General features: G+C 54.0%; 2 protein-coding genes across 5 annotated transcripts in view; one reads left to right on the forward strand and one right to left on the reverse strand.

Moving 5' to 3' along the window:
• CIC (capicua transcriptional repressor) overlaps nucleotides 1-12,522 on the forward strand; it is a 356,202-nt gene that overhangs the window by 124,129 nt on the left and 219,551 nt on the right. The gene's annotated exons all lie outside the window — the stretch shown is intronic.
• The window catches only part of GRIK5 (glutamate ionotropic receptor kainate type subunit 5), a 64,427-nt gene that overhangs the window by 46,026 nt on the left and 5,879 nt on the right, over nucleotides 1-12,522 (reverse strand). For 3 of the 4 annotated variants that reach the window (XM_049787143.1, XM_049787142.1, XM_049787144.1), the window contains exons 4-11: nucleotides 11,379-11,476; nucleotides 11,134-11,299; nucleotides 8,210-8,388; nucleotides 6,363-6,416; nucleotides 6,118-6,279; nucleotides 2,966-3,118; nucleotides 2,584-2,688; nucleotides 2,363-2,470 (exon numbers count right to left, since the gene is read on the reverse strand). In XM_049787143.1, coding sequence (XP_049643100.1) covers nucleotides 2,363-2,470; nucleotides 2,584-2,688; nucleotides 2,966-3,118; nucleotides 6,118-6,279; nucleotides 6,363-6,416; nucleotides 8,210-8,388; nucleotides 11,134-11,299; nucleotides 11,379-11,476 — 1,025 coding nt within the window. The remainder of the gene's footprint in view (nucleotides 1-2,362; nucleotides 2,471-2,583; nucleotides 2,689-2,965; nucleotides 3,119-6,117; nucleotides 6,280-6,362; nucleotides 6,417-8,209; nucleotides 8,389-11,133; nucleotides 11,300-11,378; nucleotides 11,477-12,522) is intronic. The other variant, XM_049787145.1, reaches the window with a different exon arrangement.

Raw genomic sequence — 12,522 nt, forward strand, 5'->3', positions numbered from 1 at the left:
AATAAATAAAAATTAAGTGGAACTAGAGAGATAATACAGTTGGTATGGTGGTTGTCTTGCATGCAGCTGATCTGGGTTTGATTTGGAATTCCATAATTCCATATTCCCACTGCACGTTCAGGAGTAATCACTGAGTACTGAGCAGGGAGCAACCTTTGACCACCACTGGGTGTAGCCCCAAAAGCTAAATAAATAAAGAAATATCAGAATAAGGGTTAGAGTGCTAGTACAGCAGAGAGGACACTTGCCTTGCATGCCGCCAACCCAATTTAATCTCCGGCATCCCTGAGCAGCACCAGAAATGATTTCTGAGAGCAGAGCCAGGAGTAAACCCTGGAGCATCACCAGGTGTGACCCAAAAACCAAAACATTAAATAAAAATAAGGTTCCTGGGGCCAAAGAGATAGCACAGCGGTGTTCGCCTTGCAAGCAGCCAATCCAGGACCCAAGGTGATTTGGTTCGAATCCCGGCTTCCCATATGGTCCCCCATGCCTGCCAGGAGCTATTTCTGAGCAGATAGCCAGGAGTAACCCCTGAGCACTGCCGGGTGTGGGCCCCCCCCCCAAAAAAAATAAGGTTCCTGATCTAGCCCAACCCTCTCAGTCTAACAATTTAATAAGTAATTTAATGTCAGTTATTTTTCGTTTTGGGCAGTGTCAAGGATCAAATCCAAGACTCCCCACATGCAAGACAAGTGCCCTACTACTGAGTTACTTTCCAGTCCCATGAAAGAAAGGTGGGTGCTGAGGACTGACCTGCCAGTCAAAGAGCCTGGGGACAGGCTGTGTAAGGAGCAGTGGGGTGCGAACAGACACCACTCTGCATGGTTCTGGTGGCACCTAACCCCCTGTGCCTTTGCTCCTTCTTTGGAAACCAGGATCTGAACGGTGCCAAGCTCAGGACTGCTACAAAGACTGAGTGACACGAGCTAAGGGCTTGGCAGAGGGCTTAGAGAGAGTTGCCAGCGTGCATGCTATTTTTATCCAGGGTGCACATCTGAGAGCAGGGGGTGGGAGGGCTCCCGGGTGCAGGGCACGATTCTCTGCTGGGCACTGCCCAGGAGAGCCTAGGCTCTCAGGTCACCATCACACAGCCCTTCTAGGGGGGATTTTTGGGCCCATTTCACAGTTAAAGGCCCAAAGTCTGGGAGCTGGAGGACTGAAGGGTCACCTGGTTGCCATGAAGAGAAATAGGGTGGGGAATGAAGGGATGGAAATTCACCTGGGTGGGGGTGCATGGTATATCTCTGACCTTTTCCTGCACCCCACCTTCTGGGAGGGTGCCCTTCTTTCAGCCCCACCTAGGGATGGCCAGCCTCTCCATGCCCTCCCAGACCTGCACCTGCTCCCTTGGACTCTGTACATCAGAATGAAACCCCCCTTCTGTTGTCCCCAGTTCACTTTGTGTCTGCAGCTTCTCTTTGTCAGCATTTCCAACCACCGGGACTGGCTGCTCACTTGCAACTCATTTCCAACCCCGCCTCTTGCTGCTCACTCTTCCGGAGAGGGTCCACAGGGAACTGGGTTCTTCAGAGACCTGCCCCCTGCTACTGTGACTGCCACACCTCCCACACCCTGAGCCACCTGCCTCCAGATTGGCTAGGTGCCAGACACACTTCCAGGCCCGAGATAGAGTAGGGAGTAGGCTAAGCTTCTTGCCCAGGGGACTCAGGTTGACTCGTGTCTGAATCCCAATGCCTGATACAGGCCCTACCCAGCCATAGATAAGAATACCCCACCGAAACCCAGGTAATCCTCACAGCCTCCCTATCCATGGCTCCAGCACCCAAGCACCCACAAGCACAAGGGTGTTGAGCCAGAACAGCTGCTAGCAGAGAGCCCATACTCATGTGCTAATCCTCCTGCTCACCGGATCCCTGTATCACTTCTCTGGGGGTCTCCAGAGACCCACTGTGCTTTGTGGGAAGTCACAAGGGGCCAGGGAGGAAGCAGTGGTGGTGAGAGGCCTGCATGGCCTGGGGTGCTCTGACACACCACAGGGGATTCTAGGCATCTGACTAGATCAGGATGCTGCAACCCCAGAGGCCCCAGGAGCATTGTCTTTGGCAGGTGCTCAAGGAGGAGGGACTGGAAAGTCAGAGCCCAAAAGTCAGGTTCTGAAGACCCCAATAGAGTATCCCCCACACTTCTCTAGCACCACCTACCTCCCTAAGTGGGGTCCTCTCTTAGTCTTGAGACCAAACAGCCCTCTCTCTGCCCTGACTCTGCTGCCTACTTGCTGTGTCACCCTAGGCAGACTTTGTCACCTCCTGGAACCTCAGTTTCCTCATCTATAGGACAGATATGTAAGTTGTCAAGTACAGACAGCGAGCCACAGTGGCACCCCCAAAGGACCACTCACCAGGATGGTCGTAACCACCAGCGTCTTGTTGGCCAATGTCTGGGACAGGTTGATATCCAGAGTGGTGGCATTCATGGCCAGGGTCCGGTTCGAATACCACACCCCAATCTGGGGCAGAGAAGGCACTGTCAGCATGGGTCTGGCCCACCACACCCTTGCGCAGGCAGCTGCCTCCCACCCCACCCCTGCCTCCGCCTACCCCCATGACCCAGTGGTCTCACCTCACGGTGGCCCTGGCGGGACTTCTCCAGGATGCGCAGGGTATAGTTGGTCCTCTGCCCTTTGCTGTTGAACTCGACCCGCCCGGTCAGCCCATCATACTCTACCTAGCAGGCCGGGAGGCGGGCAGAGGGAGAGGTGGCAGGGGCAAGGGAGGAGACAGAGGTGGAAGAGACACCAGGAAGGGAAGGGGACAGGGAAGGACCATAGTTAAACAGAGCCGCAGGATGAGAGCCTTGGAAGGCAGGAAAGGAAAGAGGAGACAGACAGCCTTTCTCTAGGAAGGCAGGAAGCAGGGATCAAGGAAGAGGGCAGAAGGGCGATAGAGTGGACATGGCAAATGTCGACTGCCCAGCCCCTCTGCCCACCTGGCTCCCAGCTCACCATGCGCAGGTAGTTCATGAGGCTGGTCCCATGGGGCCAAATGTTGGCCGAGGTACAGGCCAGTGGCTTCACGCCTATCTCCTGACTTCGGTTCAGCTCCCGGACGGCGCTCACCACCACATGCACCGCGTCAAACATCAGTGCAGCCGACAGCTGCAAGGGTCAGAGGGAGGAGGCCCAGAAGAGGCCGCTTCACCAGGGGATTCCCAAAGCCCCCATCCCTCCGACGCCCTCAGACAGCGCCTTGTCTAAGACTGGGACCCAGGTTGAGTGGGTAGGCAGGAAGGCCTCTGGGCATCTTTCAGGGTGACATGGCACAGCAGGAGGGGTGTGCATGGGTCAGTGGACAAGGACAGTTTTGGGGGAACGGGTGCCTCTACTGCCAGTTTGGGGAGCCCTGTGGGCTATGTGGGTAGGTCCAAAAAGTACCAGAAGCTAAGTGTGCATGGCTGACACTGACCCAGATGCTACATACTATTGTGGGTTTCTATTGGGTTGTGGTGGTGGTGGTTATAGTTGTTTGGTTTGGGGCCACACACCGCAGTGCTCAGGGCTCACTCCTAGCTCTGAATCATTCCTGGCAAAGTGCAAGGGACCATATAGGATGCCAGGGTTTGAACCTCGGTCAGCTATGTGCAAGGCAAGTGTCCTCCCCACTGTGCTATCGTTTGGGTCTGCTTATATGAGTTTGCACCTACACAGGGCAGGAGTGCTGGGAGCACCCCTTGGATGGAAGGCCAGTCCCTGCCCTTCTCTCAACCTGATTCTGTCCCCTGAAACATAAGGATACAAGGATGAGGATGGGACCTGCAGGCATCAAGGGTTGAACCTTACATCCAGAGAGTTCCCCAGGCTGACCTATCAGGCCACTGAGAGAGCAGAGACCCCTGATGTGTGCCTGGGTGGGAGGAGCATGTCTAGGTGGAGGTACAGGTGTGAAGTTCTGTGGGGGCATGCTGTGTGGGCATGTGCAGGCTGTGCCTGCCTGTGTTTTCATGTTAGATCATATGTCTGTGAATAAACATGCATCAACCAGACCCTGTGGCCTGTCCGGGTCTTCCTTCTCTTTGTGGGGCACTGACTAGGTGTTAGGGTGCAATGGTACACAGAATAGTAACCCCACCCTTTGCCAAACTTACAATCTCTGAGTCTGTATCCAGCCCATGAATGACTGATCTAGCAGAGAGGAAAACCAGGGAGAAAAACATGGCAGAGAAAGGGGGTGTCTCCCACTTTGGAAACAGGAAGTGGACCCTCTTACAGGGGCTGGGGAAACAGCCGAACAGGCTGTGCACAGGCTTTGCATGTAGGAGACCTGAATTGATCCCAACACCACACAGTTCCCCTGAGTACCCTCAAGTCTGAGTTGGACATTGACCATGACCATGAGTACTACTAGATGTGGACCCAAAAACCAAAAAAATACTACGAATACATTTTTTGCCACACCCAACAGTGCTCAGGGGTTACTCATGACTCTACACTTAGAAATCACTTCAAGCAGGCTCAGGGGATCATATGGGATGTTGGGGATTGAACCCAGGGAGGTTGCGTGTAAGGCAAATGACTTACTAGATGTGCTATCGCTCCAGTCCCTAATAAATACTTTTTTTGTGGGGTGAGGAGGGCTTATATCCCAGTAGTTCTGTGCTCAGCGATCACTCCCAATGGACTCAGTGAACCATATATGATGCCAGAAATGAGCACGGGTGGAGCCGGGCGGTGGCGCTAGAGTTAAGGTGCCTGCCTTGCCTGCGCTAGCCTTGGACGGACCGCGGTTCGATCCCCCGGTGTCCCATATGGTCCCCCAAGCCAGGAGCGACTTCTGAGCACATAGCCAGGAGTAACCCCTGAGCGTTACCGGGTGTGGCCCAAAAAACAAAAAAAAAAAAAACACAAAAAAAACAAAAAAAGAAATGAGCACGGGTCAGTAAAGGCAAGGCAAGTGCTTTACTCCCCTGGCCCTTTCATTTTGTTTCGTTTTGATACGGAGCAGTGCTGGGGCCATGAAGGTTTTACCCGGCGGAGCACAGGGTGGTGTGTGTTACTGGGAATAAAGCTATGGTGTTCAGTCCTCTGAGGCTATTGATTTTGGCTTTGCTTTTGTATCTCACAAGCAGTACTCTGCCATCAAGATCAACGGCTCCAAGCAAGGGTGCAAAGATGTGGTTCTGCTCTGGCCTGCAGTGTCAGGGACCACCGGGGCCACTCGAGTGGTGCTCAGGGACCTCCAGAGCCAAATTACACTCTAACACCCTGCCCCTCATCCCTGTACTTCTCCAGTTTTTCTTTACTGGGGGCCACATTCAGCAGTACTGGGGGGGGGGGCATGCAGTGCTGGAACTAGAGCTTGAGGCCTTGCCTCTACTACTGGAGTCATCTCCCCAGAAATGCCCTTTCTTTTTGGGGGTGGTAAGGAGGACACTAGTGATTCTTGACAAAATGGGCCTTAGGTTCAGCAGACAGGACTGAGGGCATGAGGCTACATAGGGTCTTTACAGTGCTGGGGATGCCCAGGCCACCTTGGTGGCACTAGGAATTGAGCCCAGGGACATGCCAGGCCTATGCCTCAGCAGCTGTCCTATCTCCCGAATCCCAGGATGTTTGAACAACCACTTGGCAGTACAGAAGCTGGCTCCCTAGGGCAGAGCATGGTCCCAACAGAGTTGTGCAAGGGGCCCAAGGGGCACATGCTGGATAGCCTTTTCTGGAGGCCACCTCAGGAGGATGCACAGGTGCCCTCCCCCATACTGCATGTCTTGTCAGTAAGAAAGGGCCCTGATGGGGCTAGAGTGATAGCACAGCAAGTAAGGTGTTTTTCTTGCATATGGCCAACCCTAATTTAATCTCTGGCATCCCCAAGCCTGCCAGGAGTGATTCCTAAGTGCTGAACCAGGAGAAATCTCTGAGCACTGGTAGGTGTAGCCCAAAAATCTGAGAGAGAGAGAGAGAGAGAGAGAGAGAGAGAGAGAGAGAGAGAGAGAGAGAGAGAGAGAGAGAGAGAGAGAGAGAGAGAGAAGGAGAGGGAGAGAGAGAGGGAGAGGGAGAGAGAGAGAGAGAGAGAGACTACTCGCTGTTGTCATATGGCCCCAATGTGTGTGTGTAGGATCTCTGCATGGACACTGGGCAGCAAGGTCTTCCCGCCTGCTCACCGCGGGGCCCGGGTATGTGCTGGCTTCGCAATTCTCTCTCCAGGACATGTTGAGGCTGCGCACAAACTCAGGGTAGAAGGGGTGTGAAGTGTTGAACATGGAGAAGCCCAAGATGTTGGAGGAGTCCTCCACGATCCCATCCAGATGCAGGATGGGGAAGTCCTAGGATGGATATGAAAGGGGTAAGTCGGGGCCCAGGCGGCAGGAAGCATGGGGTGGGCTGTGGGCGCAGTGGGGGTACATACCATGGTGGTGAGGATGTACTTGTAAAATGCTGACGTCATTCCCAGCTCTGAGGCCTGGAGGCGACCCACGGGCAGGCAGGAATGGGGAGCCAGAGAGAGAGAAAGAGAGATAATGAAGCCTGGTGAGCAGAAACCCTGAGGGGACCTAGAGGGAACTGGAGGAGGGGGGAGGGGAGGGATGCCTAGGTCCCTCTCAGGCATAGGGCTGACTGTGTCAGGGAAAGAATGACATTCTCAAATGGCCCATGTGTCTCTGGATGGTGCTCTGAAGACCACTTGGAGAAGACCGTTAGGCACAGAGAAGCCTCAGAGATAGGGCAGGCACTGCCCCTTTCACCTGTACCCCTAAAGCTAAGTGTTGGGCTGAGCTGTACAGAAATTCTCATCCCTGTCATCGTTACTGTGGGTTTGTTTGGGTTTGGAGACACTCTCAACAGTGCTCAGGGGTTATTCTTAACTAGGAGCTTAGAGTTGCTCCTGGGGAAACATGCAGTTCCCCTGGGGAACCATGCAGTGTTGGGGACTGAACTCAGGGTCTTGCCTACAAAGCAGGCACTTGGCCATCTGATCTCCACACAGCCCTGATATTTAAAAGCACTTTGCAGAGAGGCTTGGGAGATAGCTATCTCCCAGGGTAAGGTGCTTGCCTTGCATGCAGCCAACTCGGGTTCAATCTTGGGCATCACATAAGGTCCCTGAGTCCCACTAAAAGTGATTCCTGTGTACTAACACACTAGTAACTCCTGAGCTCCATTGAGTGGCTCAAAATCAATAAAATAAAAGCATTTGGGAGAGCAGGATTGATAGCAGAGCAAGTAGGGGTGCTTGCCTTGCGTGTGGCTGACCCATACTCAATCCTGGCATACCCCACCAGAAGTGATCTCTGAGTGCAGAGCCAAGAGTAAGATCTGAGGATGGCCACTGCAGCACCAAACAAAAATAAAATAAAAACGCTTTGCAATGTAAGGCAGGCAGATTCTTTTCAAGGTTGCTACTTCCGAGTCCTTTCCCCAGGGTTCTGGAAAACAGACCATGGCCTATCAGATCCAGAAGCTGGAAGCCCCTCCTGCCGCTCTAGCCACATATTCTGGAATTGGCATCAGTTTGCCTGGCCTAAGCTGGCCCACACAAGGAACAGACCCTTCTAGATCTGGGAAGTATGGCTCAAAGGACAAGTGATACTGCCATGAGAGCATCCATGAAGCAGGCTAGGACCCAGCCCTTCTGCTTTCCTCCTTATCTCAAAGCCATCCAGAGCCGGGGGACTAGGAGCCTAGCTCCTTTATCTGAATTCCCATCTGCAGTGACATACAATTTTAATTAAAAACAAAAGAGAAAAATTAATATTGTATATTAGATTAGGAGACCTTCAGAGCAGGGGAGCCAGGACTGATGGGTGGAAGAGCACGGTGGACATGTGGGGTTAGTGGGGGCACTGCTCTCCCTGGGCTGTCCTTGAGCTGGCCCCCTCTAACCTGAAATCCCTTTAGGTCACACAGCGGTGCTGGGGAACAGTGAAACACCCCAAAGGGACCTGGAGCTCCTGCTTAAGAGCCTGCACGGCAGCCCTTTGAACCATCTCCCCAGCGAGCCCTGTTTTCTTCTACAAAGTGGTAAGTCCATCTGTAGGCGGGAAGTGGGAGTTCAAGGAAAGCTTCAAAGCGCCTGCGTATGGCCCAGGCGGCAGGAAGCCAGGGCTGGAGCCCGATGGGCCATGCCCACTTCTCCATGGACCCAGCCAGCCAGGAGAAGGGAGGTGGCTGCCCAGGTTCCCCCACACCCCTGAGACAAAGTTTCACTGACTTTGGGAACCGGCATGGCAAGGGACAGGGGTTGGGGGAACCCACCTTCCGCAGAATGAGGTGCGAGATGGACGCATTGGCGTCAATGATGATGGTGGACACCTTGTCATCGCGGATCTCCTTCAGCAATGGTGTGGGGTCCCGGCTGTCATCCAACATTCTCACAGACAGTGTCTCCTTGGAGATGAGGAAGCCACGCACCAGCTCTTCCAATCGCAGCAGGCCTGGGGAGAAGGGGCGGGTCAAAGCACAGAAGGCAGGGAGGCAGGTGGCAGAGCACAGCTGGCTTTCTTTTTTTTGTTTGTTTTTGTTTTTGTTTTTGTGCCACACCCTGCGGTGCTCAGGGGTTGCTCCTGGCTGTCTGCTCAGAAATAGCTCCTGGCAGGCATGGGGGACCATATGAGACACTGGGATTCGAACCAACCACCTTAGGTCCTGGATCGGCTGTTTGCAAGGCAAATGCCGCTGTGCTATCTCTCTGGGCCCACAGCTGGCTTCTTGAGCTCCCCCTCCCACTCCCAGGCTGCAGGCCTGATGCCCAGGGGTCCTCCAGAACTAAACCTTCTTTGCCTTTTTTTTCAGGAGCGCTCAGGGCTTACTCTGAGCTGTTTCAGGTGATTATGTTTGGTGCTAAGGATCAAATTGGGGTCAGAAGCATGCAAGACAGGGACCTTAACCCCTGTACTATCTCTGGCCCCCAAATTAAAGTTCAGCCCCACCAAAACCCGCACTGCTGTGATGTTGGGGGGCAACTCACAAAGTCAGATTCTCTCTCTCTCTCTCTCTCTCTCTCTCTCTCTCTCTCTCTCTTGGCTCACACCCAGTGGCACTCAGGGTTACTCCTGGCTCTGAGCTCAGAAATCACTCCTGGCAGGCTCAAGGAAACCATATAGGATGCTGGGAATCGAATCAGGGTGCGTCCTGTGTTGGCTGCTTGCAAGGCAAATGCCCTACTGCTGTGCTTTTGCTCCAACCCACAATGTCACATTCTAATCCTCCCCTTCTCCCTCTCCTGTGGGCATGAAGCCAAGACAGTCCCTATCCTACCCACACTGCCTCCAAGCCCGCCTGCTCTGCTGCCCTCACCACCCTGGCTCCCACCCCTGGCACCTCTGCTGGTAACAACCACTTGTCACCCTAAGAGTCCATTCTCTCTGCACCTCTGTTCCCTGCCCCCCACCTCTCCAGAGGTTTTTCCTTCTTCCAAGTGACAGTCAAGAGGCTCTGGGGTCCATTCCTGGCACTGCATGGTTCTCTAAGCACCAGCCAGGAGTGGCTCCCAAGTACTGCTAGTATGATGCCCCAACCAAAACCAGTAAAGGACAAGTATCATCCTCCAGAACCCCAAGACGCCCAATTCCCACCTTGGACCGGTTCGACCTTCCCCTCTCACCTCCAGATTCTTCAAGGTCTCACTGACCTAGAATGCTCCCTATAAGGCCCCTTGATATTCCCTCTCCTCCAAACAATGCCCCCCCCTTCAGGAAGCCATGCCTACTACCCCTCTTTTCTTGGTCTTTGGGCCACACTCAGTAATACTCCTGGCTATGCGCTCAGAAATTGCTCCTGGCTTGGAGAACCATATAGGACGCTGGTCTGTCCTGGGTCAGCTGCATGCAAGGCAAATACCCTACCGCTGTGCTATCGCTCTAGCCCCTATCACCTCTTTCAACAGTTCCTGTTCTTTGTTGTCTGTCCCCACTCACTGCTTCCTCCTGTTGGAGGGGTCCAGAACCCGCACACTAGAGAGGCTGGAACAGAGCACACACTCAGCAAGGCTTGGGCCCAGCTATGTGGAGCAGCCCCGATCATTGGAGCCATGAGCCCCACCAAGCAGCTGACTTTGGTTTTGTGTGTATGTGGAGGAGTCAGAGGGTACTCTGGAGGTGCTGGGGATCAGATACAGTCTCTTGTATAGGAAGGACATGCTATCAGAGCTGAAATGATAGTACAGCAAGTAGGGTGCTTGCTTTGCCTATGACCGACCTGGTTTCAACCCCCAGCATCTTATATAGTCCCCCCAAAGCTTACTAGGAATATTTCCTGAGCACAGAGCCAGAAATTATCCTTGAATATTGCTGGGTGTAACCCCAACACAAACAGACAAACACATGCTTTAGGCCTTCAAGCCATCTTTCCAGACCCTTGACAGAACCTTGAAACATCTGTTGTTTTGTTTTGGGGCACCCAACAGTGCTTAGGGCTTATTCCTTGCTCTGTGCTCAGGAATCATTCCTGGTGGGGCTTGGGGGACCATATAGGGTTTTGGGGATTGATCTCAGCTGTGTTCTAGGCAAGTGCCCCATGCACTGAGCTCTCTTTAAGGCCCTGGCAAGCACCTTTTGGAAGGGGAATTCTTCCTGCTGATTCCTGAGCGCTCCTGGAACCAGCTCAAGCCCACATTCAGAAATCCTCCGGTTTTCCATAGACACATTCAGACTTCCCAAGTGACATCTCCCAGGTGACATTTCCTACTCTGCTGAAGTGGAACTGGCCACCATGTGTGAACCACCCCCAACTCCCCTGGGAAACACCCTGTCCTGCTGGTGTCTATGTCACCTCCACATCCCTCTGCATCCTCCCTCTCTGCACAGGGAACCTCACCCCTTCGGCATGAGGGTGCAGATGCAGTAGGGGTGATCACACCCCCATAGACACAGGTGCCCCTCCCTGGCCTTGGCCTGGGACCCACCCCCTCTTCTCACTCCTCCTTCTGCAAGTCCATCTAGTGGGGCCCCTTTCAGCATTCAGCCCTGGAGTTGAGTTGGGGGCCCTGAATATTGCCACCATAACAGGCTCTAGCCACCATGTTGACTCAATCTCTGGGGATTTGGAATGTGGTCAGAGTCTGAGGTTTGGGTCCCTAAAATGGGGAGGAGGGACCAGGAGCTCCTGGGAACAGACCTGGCAGGATAAGCTCTCAAGGGAGGGGGGGGCCCAGCTCTCCCCCACACCCCACTCCTCCTCACACTCGGCCTTGGCGCAGATGAGACTGGCTGAGGGGTAGTTGAAGGACTTGAGGATGCGGGACACGGCCAAGCTGACATCCTCATTGCTGGGGTACAGGCTGACAGACGCAAAGCGGAGGTACTGGAGGCGGGGCGTCTCCTCAGGACCCACCTTGATGTGGGGGATCTGGACAGAGAAAGAGCCGTGACTTCTCTCCTGCTCCCCCCTGGCCCCCCTGCTCCCCCACCCGCCCGCTCCGCCTCACCTCCTTCTCCCCACAGATATGGCTCACGGTGGATGCAGACGCGGGGCTGGAGGAGGGCCCCAGCACTGACACGACCCCCTTAGGCAAGATCTGACACACTGTGGGCGGAGAGAGCAGGGTCAGGGAGCCCCGCAGCCTCTCAGTCCCCAGCCCTCAGGGCAGCCCCCAGAACCAGAGGCCCAATTCTCAGCCCGAGGGACCGAGGTACAGGTCAGACCGAGGCATAGGTCAGACCAAAAGAGAAACCACAAGAGGGACCAACCAGCAGACAAGACCCCAGAAAGCTCCTTCCGATGGCAAGCCAGGGTCCTCGCCACACTCGACTTTTTTTGGGGGGAGTCACACCCGGTGGTGCTCAGGAGTTACTCCTGGCTCTGTGCTCAGAAATCGCTCCTGGCAGGCTCGGGGGACCATATGGGATGCCAGGATTTGAACCACTGTCAGTCCTGGTTCGGCTGTGTGCAAGGCAAACGCCCTATCGCTGTGATATCTCTCCAGCTCCATCATGCTCGACTTTCTGAACTGCCACATAAACTGGGGTGTATGCAATAGCACCTCCACTCTGAGCCCACTCCTCTATATTCCGCACCCCCAAATACCATGCTTCTGTTCCTGTGACTTTCCCCTCTTGCTCACATGTCTTTTCCCCTTTTCAAGAGTATGTCCCACATCTCTCCAGCTCCAGGTCTCATGGCAGAACCTTCCCCGCTCCAGGGACTGCAGTTCCCGGGGTCAAAATTACCAACCCAGTATTTCAGAGGCTGATTCAGAGCTGGAAACAGGCTCAAGCCAGACCATCTGCTACAGTTATTACTGTGTTTGCTAACTGGGCAAAATGGCCATTTTGAAGGGTTGAGATCATTTTGCCATCAGTCTGGGGAGGCACTCTTTGTTGCTGTTGTTTTTATTTTGGTTTTTGGGCCACAAACTGTGTGGGGGTGACTCCTGGCTCTGTGCTCAGGAATTACCCTTGGCGGGCTCTGGGGACCATATGGGATGCCAGAGATGAACTCAGGTCACCCAACCACTTGCAAAGCAAACATCCTACTGGCTGTGCTATCACACTGGCCCCTGGAGAGACAATTTTGAAGAGGGAAGGGGGGCGGATTGCAGAGAGATATCACAATGGAAAGGGCACTTTCTT

The sequence above is a fragment of the Suncus etruscus genome, chromosome 14 (genome assembly GCF_024139225.1).
Source record: "Suncus etruscus isolate mSunEtr1 chromosome 14, mSunEtr1.pri.cur, whole genome shotgun sequence".
In the NCBI taxonomy this organism is placed as follows: domain Eukaryota; kingdom Metazoa; phylum Chordata; class Mammalia; order Eulipotyphla; family Soricidae; genus Suncus; species Suncus etruscus.